A 21200-nucleotide genomic window follows, 5' to 3' on the forward strand; every position below is an offset into this window, starting at 1 on the left:
CCTCTAGGTGATACTGGGCATGCCTGTGTGCAAGTGCTATAAACCAAAATAGCATTTGCACAGCACACATAGGCGAGGGGCAGCCATTCTTTCATCAAGATAGTGCCTTTTGGGAAGTGGATCAGGGGTAGAAGGCATTCCCCACAGATGGCAGCTACAGACTTGTGGCCGGCTTGGTACCATACATAGACACTGGGCTGGTTTGTGAACCTTGGCTAGCCCACCATTCTCTGGGGACACAGAAAGTTCCAGAAAGAGAGCTCCCTGCCATCTTGATTCATAGCAGCACCAACACAGGGGCCTCAGAGAGAAGACTGTGCCCCAGCTCACCAGAAGGTACAGAAATTCCAGCTCCAGCCTTCTTGACACCACTTACATCCCGTGTACTCCTGCTTGCTTGCTCACTTCCTTTGTTCTTCCTCCCTTTGTTCACCATGGTGGGGGAGAAGGGAGACAGGTTTGAAAATCTTCTCTTAAATTAGAGAAGACAGTTTAAAATTTGCAACCAGAATTGAAAGAAGGTAAAAGGTGTTTGAGCAGCAGGAAGGAGACCACCAGTAGGTTTTGTCTTGAGGAACACAAGCCCCTCCAAGGCAACATTCATTCCCAACTTCAACAGAAGAAGGGGGATTCTTTCAGAGGAAAACAGCACACTTGTTTGAGAAGTCCCTGGGTAGGATAGTAAAATGAGAGTAAAACACCCTGTTGGCCATGATGGACATAGGTCCAGCGAGGACTTTCAGTACTGTCTGGGGATAGCCCAGACTGAGCACCAACATTTGCAGACCACTGGTCTCTAAGGTCCACAGAGACACATCCATGGAGGGCTAGATAAAGGAGGAAAAGGTCTGGGTCACACCACCCTTTGAGATGGAACCAGAGCAAATAGGTTTCAGAATCTGGCCCATAGCTTACCTCAGTTTTTGTCTTCCAGAATGAAACAATTTCACTCAATATATTGACTCAGAATTCAGCATTTAATAGAGACAAACAGCAAAGCTCCCATGCAGGGGAGGGGTCTCCAAAAGGACTCTCAAGTTGTTAGCTCTTATTGTCTGGCAACTCATCTATTTGGTCCATTTTGAATCCGAGGCCCAATTGATTGGTTTTGGATTCCGTTTGTGTGGTTGGCGGGCTTCCCAATGCAGGCTTGTTCTTTCCCTTTCTTCGGCTCCCCTTCCAACTCTGATAATTTTCCAAACCTGGGCCATTCATAAATAGGGCCAAAGTTTTGTCCCAAGTTGTCTCCTGAGATCCTCCTGCAAATTGTCTAAACTGTACCTGCCTAGTTATTGGTATTCTTTGTTTAATTTTGTTTGTTCATTACAAGTATATAGGAATATGATTGATTTTTATATTCTACAACCTCACTAAAGTCATTCTCTCTAAAAGCTTTGTTTACAATATAACTCCTGTAGGATTTTTCTATGTAAAACATCATGTCATCTACAGAGAGGTAGTTTAACTTTTTCTTCTAATCAGGATATTTTTTGTTCCAATTTCTCTCCTAATTATTCTAACTGTAACTTCAAGTATAATGTTGACTAGAAGTGGTAAGAGCAGACACTCCTGACTGTGTTCTGATGGGGGAAAGCTTTGACTCTACCACTGAGTATGTCAGCTGTGGGTTGTTAGATACCTTTATTAAGTTGAGAAAATTTTTTTCTATTCCTAGTGTTTTTATCATGAGTGTTAGATCTCATCATTCTTTTTCTGCTTATATTGAAGTGATAATGTGGCGATTTGTCCTTTATTAATATAGTAAATTGCTTTGAAAAAAGGTTAGGATTCTTTTTTTTTGGTACTGGGGATGGAACCCAGGGGCATTCTACCTCTGAGCTATATCCCAGCCCTATTTTTTATTCTTTATTTTGAAATAGGGTCTCACTGAGTTGCAAAGGGCCTCACTAAGTAGTAGTTGAGACTGGCCGCCAACTGCGATCCTCCTGTCTCAGCCTCCCAAGCTGGGATTACAAGTGTGCGCCAGACGCCCAGCTGAAGGATTCATTTTAACTCTTTCACTCTCTTTTAGGGCTCATCATTAAGTTCACTCAACCTTGGGCTTTGTGAGCATTTTCTTTATTACAAATTCAGTTTCTTGTCTTGACTCAGTTCAAGAAGTTTGTGCATTCAAGACATCACCTAGGTTTACTCAACTCTTGGCGTACAAATGTTTATAGTATCCCTTTACAGTGTGTGTATGTGTATGAGAGAGAGAGAGAAAGAGAGAGAAATGGATGGGTTTATCTAACAATTGCTAGATTGCTGAGGAGGCTGGCCTCCACCTGTGATCCTCCTGTCTCAGCCTCCCAAGTACTAGCTACAATTATTGTTGTGTGCCACCACGCCCAGCCCATTTACGTTTTCTAAAATGTAAATGGTATTGGCCCCCCTTCTTATATTTTTGATTTTAGTAATTTGAGTTGCCTCTTTTTCTTAAAGATTTGATTTCTTAGTTTAGTTAAAGGGTTGATTTCTTTTTCTTATCTCCATGTCCTTTAGTTCTACTCTAATATTTTTTTCTGCTTACTGTGGGTTTAATTTGCTCTTTTTCTAGTTTTTTAAAGTGGGAGATGGGAATGTCTAAGATTGTTTTCACACAAATGTTTATAGTTAAAGATTCTCTATCTGCATCTCATAAGTTTATTTATTGTATTGTCTTCATTTAAAATTCTCCATTTGATTTCTTCTTTATTCTTTAGGAAAGTATTAACTCCGTATTTGTGAATTTTCTGTGTACAGGCTCTTGCTAACTTACTGAAGCTGGCCTCAAACTTGAGATGCTCCTGTCTTGGCCTCCCAGTTACTGGAATTAACAGGCATGCAACACTTCACTCCACTGAGCTGTGATTTCCAATTTCTTACCATTGTGGTCAGAGAGCAAATCTGTATGACTTCGGGCTTTTTAAATTCATTGAGATTTGTTTTATGTCCCACAGTCTATCCTGGATGTTCATTGTGCATTTGAGAAAAATGATATACTCTGCTAGCGTTGAGTCGAGTGTTCTCTAGATATGTCTGAGATCTAATTGGTTTAATGTTGTTCACATCCTCTTTCCTTGTAGATCTGCCCAATTGTTGTAGTTATTATTTAAAGTATAGTAGTATAGTCTCCAATCTGTATTTTTGAACTGTCTGTTAATTCTTTTGCTTCTGTTAGTTTTTTGCCTGATGCTTTGGGAAACTTACTGTTAATGTGCATGTGTTTGTAACTAGACTTTTTTATTGGTTGCCCCTTTTTATTTTCTTGTCTCTAGCAGTAATTTATCTTAATGCCTACTTTGTCTAATATAACTTCTTCAGTTATCTTTTTGTTATTCTATGGGTGGTATATCTTCCCATCCTCCCAGTGCTAGGGATTGAACCCAGGACCTCACAAACTTGCTTTTTGTGCTAAGCACATTGTCTACCACTGAGCTGTTATCTCTAGACCTATATCATTTTACTTTCAACCTATATTTCTTTTTTTTTTTTTTTTTTTTTTGGTGGTACTGGGGTTCCTGGAAGCCCTTCTACCTCCGGGCTACACTCCCAGACCTATTTTTACATTTTTATTTGGAAACAGGGTCTCCTAAGCCAGCGCACACGACTGGCTTCAAACCTGTGTGATCCTCCTGTCTGCCTCCCAAGCGCGGGGATTACAAGCATGCGCCATCACGCCCGGCTTTTCAACCTATATTTCTAAAGTGTCTCTTGTCTATAGTAAATTAAGATCATATGTTTTATTCATTATGTCAGTCTCTACATCTTGATTGAGGTAATTAAATCATTAAAATTTAATAGATTTGCTGAGAAGTAAATAGCTGTTAGCCATTTGGTTATTTGTTGTCTGTGACCTGTGTCTTCGTTATTTTATTCCTTCACCAAGGCCTATTCAAGTACTTTCAATTTACTGTTTTAATTTCATTGTGTGTGTTTTTTTTTTTTTTTAGTGTGTCTCTGTGTGTGTATTATTGGGGATGGGGATGGAACCCAGAGGCATTCTACCTCCAAGTTGTACTCCTAACCCTATTTTTTATTTGGAGACAGGCTCTCACTGAATTATAAAGGTTTTGTTTGTTTTTATTTTTAATTTTTGCATTATTTTCATAGCAGTTGTGTTAGGGATTGCTTCCCCCCCCCCCCCGGGTATTAATTGTGAGGCATTCTACTGCTGAGCTACTTCTCCAGCCCTGTTTTATTTTTATTTTAAAACAGAATTTCACTTGGTTTATGAGTCTCACTACATGCTGAGGCTGTTCCTCAAACCTGTGATCCTCCTGTCTCAGTTTCCCAAGCACTGGAATTAGGGGCATGCGCCATGATACCCAACTAAGGGATTACAATTCTTACATCCTAGTTAAAACTACTATTTAGAGTAATACCAACCGTTAACAGTACAATATATAAAATCTTTGCTCTTTATATAACCTCATTATCTACCTTCTCATGTTTGAGGTCAAAATTATATAAATGCCATCTTCATACATTATATGTTCATCACCCAGATTTATAATTTTGTTGTTGTTTGTTTTTTTGTTGGTGGTACTGGGATTCCTGGAAACCCCTCTACCTCCAGGTTACACTCCCAGACCTATTTTATACTTTTTTATTTTGGAAACAGGGTCTCTTAAGCCAGCAAGGCTGACTTTGAACCAGCGCAATCCTCCTTTCTCCGCCTCCCAAAGGCAGGGATTACAAGGGTGCGCCACCACGCCCCGCCAGATTTATAATTTTTATCATTGTAGGCACTTGTCTTTTTAATCAAGGAGGAAAAAGGAGTTATATACTAAAAAAAAATCACTTACACTATTTTAACCTTTGTAGTTTTTTTTTACAAGTGTTATTTTTATGTGGATTTAGAAATCTTCAATTTCTTTTAATTTAGTGAAGAACTTCCCATTTAGTATTTCTTACAAGGCAAATCTGCTAGCAGTACATTCTGTCTTTGTTTATTTGAGGACATATTAATGTCTTCCTTTTTTCATTTTTCAGTACTGGGGATGGAACCCAGGGGCATTCTACCTCTGAGCTATACCCCCAGCCCTATTTTTTATTATTTATTTTGAAACAGGGCCTCACTAAGTAGCTGAGACTATCCATAACCATGATCCTATCTCAGTCTCCCAATAATGTTTCATTTTTGGTAGAAAGTTGTGCTTGATGTAAAATTTGCAGTTGACTTTTTTTTCCCCTTATGTCTTTAAATATAACTTCACTACCTCAGACCTCTGATTTCAATCTTTTTGGAGATACCTTGTATGTGATAAGTCATTTTTCTTGCTGTTTTCAAGACTCTTCCTTTGTCTTTGTCTTTTTCTTTTCACAGCTTGATTATGTGTCTAGATGTGGATTTCTTTGAGTTTATCCTAGTTAGAATTTGCTAAGCTTCCTTGATGTGGAGATTAATGTTTTTTCCTCAAATTTGGGGAGTTTTCAGACATTATTTCCTCATATAATGTTCTGACACTATCATTTCTCCCATTGTAGAATTATTATTAATGTTTATGTTGGTACGGCAGATGATGTCCCATGGGACTCAAAGACTCAATATACTTTTCATCATTCGTGTGTGTGTGTGTGTGTGTGTGTGTGTGTGTGTGTGTGTGTGTTACTGAAGATGGAACCCATGGGCATTCTATCTCCAAGGTACACCCCAGCCCTGCTTTTTATTCTTTATTTTAAAACACTGAGTTGCAAAGGACTTCGCTAAGTAGCTGAGACTGTCCATGAACCGCAGTCCTCCCGTCTCAGTCTCCCAAATGCTGGGATTACAAATATGCACCATCACACCTGGCTTCATCATCCTTTTGTGTTTGCATTCCACAGATGAGAGAATTACAGGCAACTTCGTAGAAGTTTATTTACTCTTCTGTATTCTAAAATATGCTGTTGATCCCTTTTAGTAAATTTTTTATTTCAGTTACACTTTTCAACTCCAGATTTCTATTTGGTTCTTTTTTGTAATATCTGTGTCTTTATTAGTACTTACTTTTGGTAAATCAGTATTTTCCTAGGCATGATTTTCTTCAGTTCTCTAGAAATATTTAAGAATAGCTCGTTTAGTCTTAAGTCCAATATTGTGGCTTCCTTGAGAACCGTTTCTATTGGCTGCTGCCCCCTCATGTATAGCACTGCTTTCTCTAAATGCCTAATAATTTGTGTGTGGAGGAAAGAAATTGAACATGCTAAATAATAAAATGTGACAGTTTTATAATTGCATTCGCCTTTTTTTCATGTTTGTTATTTTAGCTGTTGCTTATTGCTTAGTGAGTTTGCTAAACTAATTCTATAAAGTCTATTTTTTTAAAGAGTTTCTAGCTGGGCGTGGTGGAGCATGCTTGTAATCCCGACATTTGGGAGGCTGAAACAGGATGATTGCAGTTTGCGGACTGCCTCAGCTACTACTTAGTGAGGCCCTTTGCAACTCTGAGACTCTGTTTCAAAATAAGGAATAATAGCTTGGGAGGCTGAGACAGGTGGATCGCACAGGTTCGAAGCCAGCCTCAGCTACTTAGTGAGTGATGCTCTCAGCAACTTAGTGAGACCCTGTTTCCAAATAAAAAATAAAATAGGTCTGGAAGTATAGCCCAGAGATAGAAAGCCTCAGGGTTCCACCCCTAGTACCACCAAAAAAAAAAAAAAAGAAGAAGAAGAAGAAGAATAAAAAGAAATAGGGCTGGGGGTATAGCTCAGAGGTAGAATGCCCCTGAGTTCCATTCCCAGTTCTGCAAAAAATAAATAAAGTTTCTAAGTCTATATTCTTAAAAGAGTTTGTATTCTCTGATTAGACATTCGTTTCCATAAATGCTTAGAGCAAATAACTTTTCCACTGATTGCCAAAGGGGTCTGTGTATGCTTTCGGTCATGCTCCAATATACAGCCAACTCTGAGCAGTTGCCAACTCTGTTAGCCCTTTAAGCCTTTCTTTGTTAAGGGTAAGGTTTATATTGGAATGGATAGTACTTTGATTCTCAAATGATATAAATTAAAAATGAAGGAAATATCTTTCTGGCATCTCATGCAGAGTAGATATTTTGGGCAAATCACTAGAAAGATAATAAAGCATATAAATAAGCATTATTGAGGGAATACGTTTTTTTCCATGATAAGTGAGTTTATACTCTCTCCTGACCTATTCATAATGAAGGTTGTAAAGTAGAACTTTATCAGTTTCCCTTTAAGAATTACTATGAAACCCGGGCATGGTGGTGCACACTTGTAATCCCAGCATTCAGGAGGCTGTGACCGGAGGATCGTGGTTTGTGGCCAGCCTCAGCTACTTAGGCCCCCTGCAACTCAGTGAGACCCTGTTTCAAAAATAAAGAATAAAAAACAGGGCTGGGATGTAGTTTAGAGGTAGAATGCCCCTGGTTTCAATCCCCAGTACATAAATAAATAAATAAATAAATAAATAAATAAATAAATATGAAATAATTCCATAAAGTAAGCTAGAATTGTTCTCTATGAAAGAGCTATCTAGTCTATGAATTATACTTTATATTGCAGCACAACCTAGTGTTTCCAGACAAGTCTACAGAATACTAGCACATTCTGTCTGAGGCTGCATTTATGATATTAGTATTTGGTCTAGCATTTTCAATCATAGTTTTACCAAAATGTAGAAATTTTTTAAAGTACCTAAAGTTTTATTTTTTACTTAGGTTACTTACAACAAGAGAACCTCACTTCTACCTGCCAGACTTTTATTTTGGAAAGTTCAAATTTAAAAGAATATGCAGAACACTGTACAGATGAAGGTCTTATTCCAGCCTGCTTACTGGTGAGTTACTTGTTGCTTAATGGAAATATTTCATCATCAACCATACAAGAGACAATAAACACAGTCTTTCACTCATCAAAGCCAGGTATCGTGTCATAAGTTTACAGTCCCAGTTACTTGAGGAACTAATGGTAGAGGATCACATTAGCTCAGGAGTTCAAAGCCAGCCTGGTCAACATAGTAAAACCCCTTCTCAGTTTCTTAAAAACTTAAACCAGAGTTGGGTATGGTGATGCATACCTGGAAGTATAGTACTTGGGAGGCTGAGACAGGAGAATCAGATTCATGGCCAGCTTTCGTACCTTAATGAGGCCACCACAACTGAGTGAGATCCTATTTAAATTTTTTAAAAACAGGCTGGAAACATAGAATGACCCTGGGTTCAATCCCCAGCACCACCAAAAAAAAAAAGTTTAAAAATTAGTTTATCAGCCAGGTCAAAACTGGCAGAATTCAATGGTTTATAATTACCTAAGACCCAAAAAAAGGCCTGTTGTTCTTTTTATACATTTATGCCAAGCCTGTTAGATAAATTACAACTTTGCCTCTGAGAATCAGTTTCAAAATGGCACCCTCATTTCTAGTTACTTTCACTGCCACTTTTCTCATTGCCTTTTTTTCTTTTTTCTTTTTTCTTTTTTTTTCCTGCCTGGCCTGTTAACATCCATCAGCTTACTTCATCATACATGGATAGGTATTTTGGTATCTTGTTGTCACCTCTTTTGCATATATTACTAGATCAACAAAGCACCTTTTGGGTTATAATGGATATATCTAGAAATGGGTTTTTTGTTTTGGGGGAGTTTTTTTTTGTACTGGGGATGGAACCTAGGGGCATTATACCTCCAAGCTACACCCCGCGCCCTAGTTTTTAGTCTTTTAGTTTTTTAGTTTTGTTTTTATTTTTTGTGGTACTGGGGATTGAACCCAGGGGCATTCTACCTCCAAGCAACACCCCCAGCCCTGTTTTTTATTTTTTTAAACAGGGTCTCACTGAGTTGCAAAGGGCCTCACTAAGTAGCTGAGGCTGGCTACGAACCTGTGAACCGCGATCCCCCTGTTTTGGCCTCCCAAATGCTGGGATTATAAGCATACACCACCATACCTGGCTAGTCTTTTTAGTTTTGAAACAGGGTCTCAACTGAGTTGTGAAGAGCCTCACTAAGTAGCTGAGACTGTCCAGGAAATGCAATCCTCCAGCCCTCTGCCTCCCAAATGCTGAGATTATGAGCATGTGCCACCTAGAACTGTTACTTAACATAGTATTTGTCATTTCATCTCAAACGTAGCTCTTTAGAAACATTTTAACTGTAACAGGTATGATATACTGTATTACAAACCTTACAAGATCTACAAAACTATAGGTTAGCAACATGCCATGATACAAAATATAGTAAAATCTATTGTATTTCTTTATACTTGGAGTGAGCAATCATAATTTGAACATTTGTTTAAATACTCATTCATATATCATTTTAGTTCATAAGTGTGACAATTTGGTGTTCAGGCCTTGGCATGAAATGTGCCTTCTACACCTCATTACAATGCTGGCACATTACCTGTCTGATGTAAATGCCCACTTATAATAGCAAAAAACAAAATGACTAGATAATCGCTAACAAAATATGCTTAGTATCAGAATGCCCAAAGCAGCATGAAAAAAATCTAATGTATAAATAAAAGGAAAATGATAGTTCAAATTGAGAAATTCAGTGTTAAGAAATCAGTTCTCAGCCAGGTGTGGTGGCACATGCTTGTAATCCCAGCATTTGGGAAGCTGAGACTGGAGGATTGCGGTTCATGAACAACCTCAGCTACTTAGTGAGGCCCTTTGCAAAAGTGAGACCCGGTTTCAAAATAAAGAATAAAAAATAGGGCAGGGGGTGTAACTCAGAGGTTGAATGCCCCTGGGTTCCATCCTCAAACCCGCAAAAAGAAAAAGAAAAAAAAGAAAGGAATCGGTTCTCTCTGATTTCCTATATAGATTTATCCCAGTCAGAATCCTCCCCACAAATAGGTTTTTTTTTTTGGGGGGGGGGGGTTCTTTTTTGTTTTGGTAGAGAAGGTACTGGGGATTGAATCTTGAGTTATTCCAACTTCTAAACTACACCCACAGACTCCTTTTTTTTTTCTTTTTTTCTTTTTTTCTTTTTTTTTTTTTTTTTTTGTGGATCTGGGGGTAGAACCCAGGGGCATTCAACCTCCGAGATATACCCCCGGCCCTATTTTTTATTCTTTATTTTGAAACCGGTCTCACTGAGTTGCAAAGGGCCTCACTAAGTAGCTGAGGCTGTCCACGAACTGCGATCCTCCAGTCTCAGCCTCCCAAATGCTGGGATTATAAGCATGCACCACCACACCCAGCTCCTTCTTATTTTTTTACTTGAAGCCAGGTCTTGCTAAGTTGCTGAGGGTCTTACTAAATTGCTAAAGCTGGCCTTGAACCTGCTATCCTCCTGTCCCAGTATCCTAAGTACTGGGAGTATAGGAGACCACCACCTGTTCAGCTCCCACAAGCAGTTTTGTATAGAGCAACATGCTGAATTCTGAAAATTATTTGGAAAAGGAATTAAAATAACACAAGAAATCAAACAATTCTAGAAAAAAACAAATTGGAGGACTGACATTTCAAAAGCATAAGGTAAAGAAAAACAAGTAGCGACTAAGACTCAGAATAAAAACAGCTAAAGAGACATGATGGCTAAATGCAGCCTAGTGTTCTAGATTAGATCTTGAAACATGAAAAGGACATAAGTGGAAAAGCTGCAAATTCTGAATAAAGCTTGTAGTATTAAATAGTATTATACTGATATTAAAAGTACATGGTTATATCAGATGTGAATATTATAGAATCCTGAATGAAGGCTATTATGGGTATTCTCTAAACTACTTTTGGAATTCTTTATTGAATCTTTGTTTTTTTCAGTACTTAGAATGAAACCAGGGGAATTCTACCACTAGGCTCTATTCCAAGCCCTCTTTTATTTTGAGAGAGGGTCCCAGTAAGTTGCGAAGCTGCCCTCGGATTTGTGATCCTCCTGCCTCAGCTTCCCCAGTAGCTGAGACTACAGGTATCCACCTCCATGGTTCTCTGAATCTTAAAAAATTATTTTAAAACAGGAATCTAAACAACCTTATAGCCAGGCAGGTTCAAGGACAGCCTCAGCAAGTAATGAGAATCTCAACAACCTAGCAAGAACTTGTTTCAAAATAAAAATAAAATATGGCCGGGTGTGGTGGCGCACACTTGTAATCCCTGCGCTTGGGAGGCGGAGACAGGAATGTCACGCAGGTTCTAAGCCAATCACTTGCTCTGGCTTAAGAGACTCTGTTTCCAAATAAAAATATAAAAATAGGTCTGGGAGTGTAGCCCGGAGGTAGAAGGGTTTCCAGGAACCCCAGTACCACAAAAATATAAATAAATAAAAATAAAATAAAATAGGGCTGGTGGCATAGCTTGGAGGAACAATACTCTTTCATTCAATCCTTAGTACAATAAAATAAAGCCTTACAATGTAGGTGAAGGTAGGTACTCCTGTCCCACTTTTTTAAGATAAAGAAACTGAAGGTGACGCACACTTGTAATCCCAGTACTTGGGTGGCTGAGACAGGAGGATTGCAGGTTCGAAGCCAGTCTCAACAACTTAGCGAGGCCCTCCACAACTTAGCGAGGCCCTGTTTGTAAATAAGAAAATCAAACTGGGGGTTTAGCTCAGAGATAAATGTCTCTGGGTTCAATCCCCAGTGCCACCAAAAAAAATAAATTATGTACGCAAGGTTTCTTGCAAGCACAAAATTCTTTGCTGTGAGGGGGGAAAAAAACCTTTTTTTTCTATTTTGTTACTTTCCACTGCTAAATGTTCTACTTGGCACAAAATAGTAAAGAAGAAAAAGGGGAAAAAAGGGTAATAAGGGGAGAGAAGAGAGATATTCCAAGAAAGTGACTATTTGTCCTTCTAAGTGGTGAGGCCAAAGGCATTGCTACCATCTATTACCCTTTTGTCACCAGGTCTTCCACAGTCCAGATACTTTATTAACTTTTTCAGTGGTGCAATATTTTATAGTGGAAAATTAATTGATAGTTGTATATGATTTGGTTAATGTTGGATCTTTTTCTTTTCAGTCCTTATTTGGAAAAAACTTGACAACAATTTTGAATGAATATGTAGCTATGAAAGCAAAAGGTAAGAACTTAGATTCAGAGAACTTTTTTTCTTAGGTTTATACAGAAATGATTTGTTTTAACTAGAAGTAAATTTTAAACAATTGATGTCACCTGGGTGTGGTGACACACATTTGTAATCTTAGTACTTGGGAGGCTGAAACAGGAGGATCCAAGTTCATGCCCTTTGTAACTTAGTGTGACCCTGTTTTAAAATAAAGAATAAAAATAGGGCTGGGGGTATAGCTTAGAGGTAGAATGCTCCTGGGTTCAATCCCTAGTACCACAAAAAAGAAAAAAAAATAAGTTTTTTTTTGTTTTTTTTTTGTTTGTTTGTTTGGTTTTTTTTTTACTTCTATGTCTGAACACAGGAGCCAGTCAAAAGATCCTGTTTCATAGTTATCAAAATATAATATAATACTTGCTTAAATTAATGATTAAGTCTGAACATGGTAGTGCATGCCTGTAACTCCCAGCACTTGGGAGGCTCAGACAGAAGAATTGTAAGATTGAGGACAGCCTCAGCAATTTAGCAGTGTCCTCAACAACTTCGTGGTATTCTAATTTCAAATAAAAACTAAAACAGGGCTTGAAGGTAAAATAGAATGCCCCTGAGTTCAGTCCTCAGTACTGATAAAAAAAAGACATTTAATGATACTTTAAAATTTCTGATTCTAAGCTGGGCATGGTATCCCATGCTTGTAATCCCAGCATTTGGGAGGCTGAGACAGGAGGATTGCTGTTCACAGACAGCCTCAACTACTTTGTGAGGCCTTTTTCAACTCAGTGAGAAGCTATTTCAAAATAAAAAATAGGGCTGGGAGTGTAGCTTGGAGGTAGAATGCCCCTGGTTTCCATCCCCAGTACCACAAACAAAACAAAGCAAATATTTCTGGTTCTCTAATGTTGATTATTTTCATAGCTTACAACATTAACAAAGTAATTGGCTTTCAGAAATTAATTAGCATAAAATGATGATATAAAAGAAACAGCTTAACCTTTATTAAAAACTCAGTGTACAATGTACAATGCATTATAATTGATGTTTTTATGCTTTATTTCATTTAGTCTTTAAAGTAACCCCCAGACCTATTTTAAGTATAGGGAAATGAAGAGTTACATATCCACACTCAAAAGGAGTTTATATTACTTTTATAATTATTTGTTATAAAGAATTTTTTTTTTTTTTTTGGTTGTACTGGGGTTCCTGGAAGCCCTTCTACTTCTGAGCTACACTCCCAGACCTATTTTTACATTTTTATTTGGAAACAGGGTCTCCTAAGCCAGCGCGCGCGGCTGTCTTCAAACCTGCGCGATCCTCCTGTCTCTGCCTCCCAAGCGCGGGGATTACAAGCTTGCGCCACCACGCCCGGCAAGAAAAATTTTTAATTATCTTTCAGATGTCATATGATATCAGATAGAACAAAGAGAAAAGTAGTTTGTCTTTTTTTTTTTTTGTGGTACTAGGGTAAGCTACACTCCCAGACCTTTTTTTTTTTCTTCCACCTCCCAAGCACGGGGATTACAAGCGTGGGCTACCTCACCTGGCTTGTCCTCTTTTTAATAGAAGAAGATAAAAAGCCGGGTGTGTGCACACTTATAATCCCGGCATTTGGGAGGCTGAGACAGGAGGATTGCAGTTTGCAAATAGCCTCAGCTACTTAGACCCTCTGCACTCGGTGAGACCCTGTTTCAAAATAAAGAATAAAAATAGGGCTGGGGGTTCAGCTCAGAGGTAGAATGCCCCCCTCCCCCAGATTTCATGCCCAATACCACAATACGTGTGTGTTTGTGTGTCTGTGTGTGTCTGTGTGTGTGTGTGTGTGTGTGTGTGTGTGTGTGTGTGTGTGTGTGTGTGAAGATACAGAATTTCTGGCCTAAGAAAGAAGAGTGTTTATGTTGTGTCTAATACCCAATGGCTTGAACAAAACTAATCAGCCTCATTAGGTTACAAATGGGCTTATTTCTGTATTCCCAACAATATCAGTAATTGAGCAATAGGGTTTGTTTCTTTGATTTTTCTGTGTCTTTGTTTAAATAGAGTGATAACTTTTCTAAAACTGAATTTTTTTTTTCTCTTATGATCTAGAAACATCAAATGATGTTCCAGCAATAATGTCATCTCTGTGGAAGAAGTTGGACCACACACTTTCTCAAATCAGGTACTAAGCTTATTTAAACATAATGATTTTGGAATGTAAACAAATTCTTAAAATTCTTAATACCTAGATAGTACAATTATATTACATTCATCTAATTTGAAATTATTCTAGAGGCTATTGGTGGTTCTTCCCCCCACCCCCTTTGGTTGGAACAATTTTAAATGCAGGCTTTTTTTCCTTTTTTTTTTTTTTTTTCCAGGTCTGGGGATGGGACCCAGGGGTATTCAACCTCTGAGCTACACCCCCTGCCCTATTTTTTATTTATTTTAAACAGGGTCTCACTAAGTAGCTGAGGCTGTCTGTGAACTGCGATTCTCTGTTCACAGCCTCCCACATGCTGGGATTACAAGCATGCACTATTATGCCCTGCAAAAGTACAGCCTTTTAGTAAAATGTTTAAAAATGAAGAAATTGAGATATATAGACATGTCTCATTTTAATGACATTCTCAAATTTCCTTTACTTAGAGGCAGGTTGTGAGCTAGAATATGAATCTGCTAATTCTAGTTCATTGTCAGTTTTCTTAGATAGCTGCCTCTTAGCTATATATATATATATATATATATATATATATATATATATATATATATATATGTGTGTGGAATTATTACCAGTTGATTCTTTCCTTGTTAAAGAAACAAACTTGAAGAATAATGCTATTTATAGAATCTTCTGCTTCTAGAATTTTCTCCTGATACTAATATCTACCTTCTACCTAGGTCACAGCCTTGAAGTGCCAGTTCTGGTATTCTTGGGAGAATGCCAGCCCTACTGGTATCAATTTTATAACATCTCTTATTTCACTATAGAGTCTATTTAAAAAATCGTCATCTCTTACCCTTTCTCTCCATCTAACTTCAACAGAGTATTTAAAAGTAAATACCCAACCAGGTGCGATGGCACATGCTTGTAATCCCAGTACTTGGGAGGCTGAGACAGGAGGATCGCAGGTTCACAGTCAGCCTTAGCTACGTAGTGAGGCCCTCCACAACTTGTTTCAAAATAAAGAATAAAAAATTGGGCTGCAGGTGTACCTCCGGTTAAATTCCTTTGGGTTCAACCTCCAGTATCCCCCACACACACACACACACACACAAAGTAAACACCTCATCTAACTTCAACAAAAGCCTCAATTTCATCCCTGCTTAAACTGCTAAAGTAGCTCATAATGATTTCATCGTAACTCTGGACCACATTTTATTTGGTAGTCTTGTCTTTTTATTACCTTTCCTGATTCATCTCTTCTGCCCTCACCAGTAATCTTCAAAGATGTAATTTACTATCTGTAAATACTGTGTAAACTAAGATAATCTATTAGCATTTATTATGTAAAAAGAATTCTTAGCCAAGTTTTATCTTAAGTTGTTTTGTATATTAAAGTGCTTCTTTGGATTTAGTAAAGTTTTGTGGGTCTTGTTGATGGAGACTTCCTTAACATATTTCCTAGGACATAGTGTCTGTGACCCTTTACCAAGTACATGGATGGGTAACACAATATTTAAAAAATTAGCACATACTGAGAGTTTTTCTATCTTTTGCTTTTCTTCTCCTCAAAGGTTGGATAAAATAAGCTAATAGTCATAAATTTGATAAAGCAGAATATTCTGTGACATTAACTTTGTAAATTCTAGAATGTTAAACTATAATTTTTGTGGAAAAGAATGTCAATAGTTATAAAATATATTTGAAAATGGTATACTATGTATATAGCCTACTTTAAATACAGAGTTCCTAAAATCATGTCAAATTGGTCTGTTAATTTCAAAGCATAATAATGCATATTGACTTAGGTAGAAACTTTATTATTAAAATTTTATTCTGTAAGCTGGGCATGGTGATGCACGCCTGTAATTTAAGTATTTGGGAGGCTGAGACAGGAGGTTCAAGACCAGCCTCAGCAACCTCAAAAGTCCTTGTTTCAAAACAAAATGTAACAAAAGGGCTAGAGGTATAGCTTAGAGGTACAATGCTTCTGGGTTCAGTCCCCAGTATCACCAAAAAATAATAATTGTGTTGTATGAGTATTTTTATATGTTGCTGTTACTCTCCTAAAGCAAATCAGAGTTGCTTACTGAAAACGTGTTGTTGTTGTTGTTGTTGTTGTTGTTGTTGTTGTTGTTGTTGTTGTTTGCAGTACTGGGGATAGAACCCAGGGGCATTATATCTCCAAGCTACACCCCAAGCCCTATTTTGTAGTCCTTTTTTATATTTTGAAACAGAGTCTCACTGTGTTCTGAAGGGCCTTGCTAAGTAGCTGAGGCTGCCTGCAAACTGTGATCCTTGGTCTACAGCTCCCCCCAACAACAACAACAAATGCTGGGATTACAAACATGCACTGCCATGCCTGGCCTGTAAAAGGTTTTTTTTGATAGACTATAAAAAATTTACCTTAAGTAAATTAACAAAAAGTTTGCCTTAAGTTAGTTTTGTTTTGTTTTGTTTTTTGGTGGTACTAGGCATGGAACTCAAGGGCTTTATACCTCTGGGCTACACCCCCAGTCCTATTTTATAATTTATTTGGAAACAGGGTCTCACTAAGTTGCTGAGAGCCTCACTAAGTAGCTAGGGCTGGCTTCAAACCTGTGTGATCCTCCTGTCTCAGCCTCCCAAGCACTGGCTTAAGTATGTTTTTATCATAACTAAATGAGAGTATGTCTCAACAACAAAAATTTTTAATCACTAACTATACTTTGTTTTATTTGTTAGGAGCATGCAAAGTTCCCCAGGGTTTGCTGCCAGTCAGAGAGGTTGGTATTCAATTTTTAAAAATATTCAGAATTATTTGAAATACAAACTGCCTGGTATACATTTTAATTAACAGTACATGTGGGCTAGGTATAAATTTTGTTTAAACTCTGCTTGTTTTCTGAATACAGTTGTATTAGGAAATACTTTCACTTACCCTATGTTTACAAATTATATATTATATGTACATATGTATATGCTTATATAGATAGAGGAATTCTCTCTACATTTTTTCATTCTCTCTTATGTAATAGCAGCTTTTAATTCCCATTCTATAATTTTGAGTTTCGTGATTTATGGGTATAATATTGTCATAAATTCTTGCAGGAGAAATAGATTTATAAAGTTTGAATATTCTTGTGTTGATTATAAAATTATCACATAAATTTAGTTGAAAATTTTTAAGGGTCATCTTTTAAATCTCTAGATTTATATAATATATAGGTTATATAATATATATGTGTGTTCACTTGTTAAAATTCCAAGATTGTTCTTACATTGAGATTTTTCAATGCTCATGTTTCAGCCCGAACAAGAAATGGAATTGCAGAAATCAAACGGCAGAGAAGGCTTGCATCTCAAACAGCTCCCGCCGCCAGCTCAGAGTTGCTGGTTTTACCTTATCTTTCCGGACAGTTTACCACTTCTCCTTTGACAGCTACACAAACTGTTAGACCAAGTGGCCAAATATCAACGCCAATGAGGTCAAATTTTGTAGTGGTCAACAATTCACAGTCACAAGATACTGTAACTAGTAAGTTTTGTTCTCTTAAATATTGTTGTTAATCAATTAGTAGATGGTCTACTAATGTCTTTATACTCATAGTACAGAATTATGGCCAAAAAGATGAGAAAAACTGAGAGTGGAGTCGATTTTAAGTTGCTTTACGAGAAAGTAAGCATATGAAATCTAGGAGTCATTTTAGTCTAGTGTTCTTCTTCCTGTTTCTAATCTAACAGAAAATCAACCCTGAACTCTGTTTTTACTCTTAATGTGGGGCATTGATAGAAAAGCCTTCATTATATTTTATCTTAAGCAGAATATACTTTATCTTTGACTACTTCCTTACATTTGTTTATGCTGGAATAAGAAATGTCTTATTTCCCCTCCATCTACACATGTTACAAATCCTGTAGTTTTGGCTGAATCTTAGAGCTAGATATAATAAATTTAGAGACCATGTTAAGTACATCTTGTTTGTTTTATGTTTGTTATATAGCAAAAATATATGATAGTAAAAAGCTAGTTGAGCCAGACGTGGTAGCACACGCTTGTAACAGGAGGATTGTGGTTTGCAGACAGCCTCAGCTACTTAGTGAGGCCCTTTGCAACTCAGTGAGACCCTGTTTCAAAATAAAGAATAGAGCTGGGGGTGTAGCTCAGAGGTAGAATGCCCCTAGGTTCCATCCTCAGTAGCACACACACACACACACACACACACACCCCTAGTTAATAATGGAGTTAGGATTAGAATACAGGGATATCAAGGGGTCAGCCCTCTCAGTTCCCAGTTTAGTCATCATCTATGCAACTAAAATTTACCGCCACCCACTAAGATCACGCTCATTTTTATATTTTCTCCAAATCATATTCCATACTTAGAGCACTTCCTTTATACTTAATGCTTTTTTTATCCTGCCGTATTACTTTTTGGTTAAGACTATAGTGTGTTTTGTAAATTATTGTAAAGTCTTAAGGCATGAAGACTATATTAATCTTAATATCTTGTTCAGTATCTTGTACTTAGAAGTCACTCAGTAAATGTTTACTAAATTTAATATAAAATAAAAATCAAGTCTATAATGTTTCTTATACCATTACAAGTTTAGAAAACTTGTTTTCTTTTCTTGAAATACAGCTGGAGAGACTTTAAATATCATTCCTGGTCCTCAGGAAAGGAAAACTCATTCCAGTTTAATGTCTCCTGGTAGACGCAAAAGGTAAAATCTTTTTATAAAGGACATGTTACCAGTAACCATTTAAAACAGACAAAAAAGAATCATAGCACTATATTTACATTGTAAATTAAGTAGCAAGAATGGATTAAGTTTTGGGGTTATCTACTATTCTATTCTTTATAGAATACATTATCTTAATCTACATCCTAACTCCTCTCAAACTGAATTAAATCCTGCTATCAATGATATATTCATTATTATATTGTTGTATATAAAATAGTATGTTTATAATGTGATAAATATTTTTTATTGGTGCATTGTATTCTTACATCTTAATGGGATGCAAGATGGTGGAGACATACATGTACACATCACCCATTTAGCCCTTACCCAGTTCTCACCCCATTCTCTCCCCCTCCTTCCTTTTCATGTTTGGCTTGCTACACTGATATGTTTGTTAAAGTGTACTTTAGAGAATTTCCCTCTTCCCCCCTCCCATCCCCTCAGTTAGGTTGCCTTATTTGTTCATCTCTAGTATCTCCTTTGTCTAGAGTTCCTCCTATGACCCATTTTCTCCCTAGCTTTTGTATATTAGGGAGAGCATCCAATTTCCTATATTTTGTGACTGACTAATCTCACTTAGCATAATGTTCTCCAGTTCCATCCATTTCCCTGTAAATGACATAATTGTGTTTTTCTTTATGGCTGAATAAAATTCTATTGTGTACATATCCCAGAGTTTTGTAATGCATTCAATGTTGATGGACATCTTTGCTGGTACCATAGTTTAGCAGTGGTGAATTGTGCAGTTATAAACATGGATACACTGCATTAGTTTGGTAGCTTGGTTTTCTTTGAGTAGATGCCCAGATGTGGTATTGCTGGATCATATTATAATTTGATATCATCTAAGATTCTTTAAATGGTTTTTTAAGTGAATATATATAATACTAGTAGGTTTTAAATCATTTGGTAGTTTTTTTTGTTTTTTGTTTTTTTTGTTTTTTTTTTTTTTGGTGGTACTGGGGGTGGAACCCAGAGGCTTTCTACCTCCGGGCTATACTCCCAGACCTTTTTTATATTTTATTTGGAAACAGGGTCTCACTAAGTTTCTGAAAGCCTCACTAAGTAGCTGAGGCTGGCTTTGAACCTGTGCAATCCTCCTGTCTCTGCCTCCCAAGCGCGGGGATTGCAAGTGTGCACCACCACGCCCAGCTCTTTAAATGTTTTTTTAAGTGAATATATATAATACCAGTAGGTTTTTATGGTCTACAAGCATAATAAAGTTTTAAATCATTTGGTGTGTGCGTGTGTGTGTGTGTGTGTGTGTGTGTGTATTTTTTTTATTTTTTTTATTTTTTTTTTTTGGTGGTGGTACTGGGGTTCCCGGAAGCCCTTCTTCCTCTGGGCTCTACTCCCAGACCTATTTTATATTGTTTAATTTGGAAACAGGGTCTCTTAAGCCAGCGTGGCTGGCTTCAAACCTGCATGATCCTCCTGTCTCCGCCTCCCAAGCGCGGGGATTACAAGTGTGCGCCACCACACCCGGCTCATTTGGTAGAATTTTTTCAGGTACAGATTTCAAGAAAAGTTTTTTCTGTCCTGCTTAGCTATGTTTCTGAAGAATATTTCAAATAAGAGAGATAGAATTTAAAAACTGTTTTTCTTGCCAGGTGTGATAGCCCACACCTGTAATCTCAGTACTTGGGAGGCTGAGACAGGAGGATCACAGATTTGAGGATAGCCTCAAAATGTAGTGAGACTTTCATCAACCTATCAGGACCCTGTTTCAAAATAATAATAAAATAGGGCTAAGAGTATATCTCAGAGATCTCAGAGGTAGAATGCCTTTGAGTTTAATCCCCAGTACCACCAAAAAAATTTTTTTTCTCTGTTTTTACATCTAACATGGTTTTTCTTGTTAGAAGTTCTTACTGTTAGTTATCTCTAATTCAAGGCTGACTTTATTATAAGCTTCCTTTATTATAGCTCTTCTTTATTACAAACTTTCCCACTTAACCACATTTAATAATTCTGAAACCTTGGCTTTTTTATAGTCTACAACTATAATTTATTTTATTCCATTCAGTAAACCCAATAATGCAGTTGGTCTTAATCCATTATAAAATGGGTAAGAAGCCAGGCATGGTGGCGCACACTTGTAATCCCAGTGTTTGGGAGGGTGAGACAGGAGGATCACAGATTCACAGACAGGCTCAGCAACTTGTGAAACCCTCTGCAACTTAATGAGACCGTGTTTCAAAATAAATAATAAAATAGGCCTGGTGGTGTATCTTGGAGGTAGAATCCCCCTGAGTTCAATTCCCAGTACTGCAAAAATAAATAAATAAATAAATAGTAAAGTGGATAGGAGGGTCAGAGTTTATGAGAGCCAGGCATGGTGGTGCATGCTTGTAATCCCAGTACTTAGGAGGCTGAGGCAGAAGATGAGAGGTTTGAGGCCAGCCTC

The 21200-nt window shown here is 37.4% G+C and overlaps 1 protein-coding gene across 2 annotated transcripts in view; it reads left to right on the forward strand.

Annotated features, from left to right (window-relative positions):
• NPAT (nuclear protein, coactivator of histone transcription) overlaps positions 1–21200 on the forward strand; it is a gene marked incomplete at both ends in the record, with an annotated part of 58363 nt that overhangs the window by 15901 nt on the left and 21262 nt on the right. For both annotated transcript variants that reach the window (XM_080696617.1, XM_080696618.1), the window contains 6 exons: positions 7644–7762; positions 11886–11946; positions 14014–14086; positions 16793–16833; positions 17358–17585; positions 18691–18772. In XM_080696617.1, the coding sequence (XP_080552743.1) occupies positions 7644–7762; positions 11886–11946; positions 14014–14086; positions 16793–16833; positions 17358–17585; positions 18691–18772 (604 nt within the window). The remainder of the gene's footprint in view (positions 1–7643; positions 7763–11885; positions 11947–14013; positions 14087–16792; positions 16834–17357; positions 17586–18690; positions 18773–21200) is intronic.

The sequence above is a fragment of the Muscardinus avellanarius genome (genome assembly GCF_963383645.1).
Source record: "Muscardinus avellanarius genome assembly, chromosome: 1".
Classification (NCBI taxonomy): domain Eukaryota; kingdom Metazoa; phylum Chordata; class Mammalia; order Rodentia; family Gliridae; genus Muscardinus; species Muscardinus avellanarius.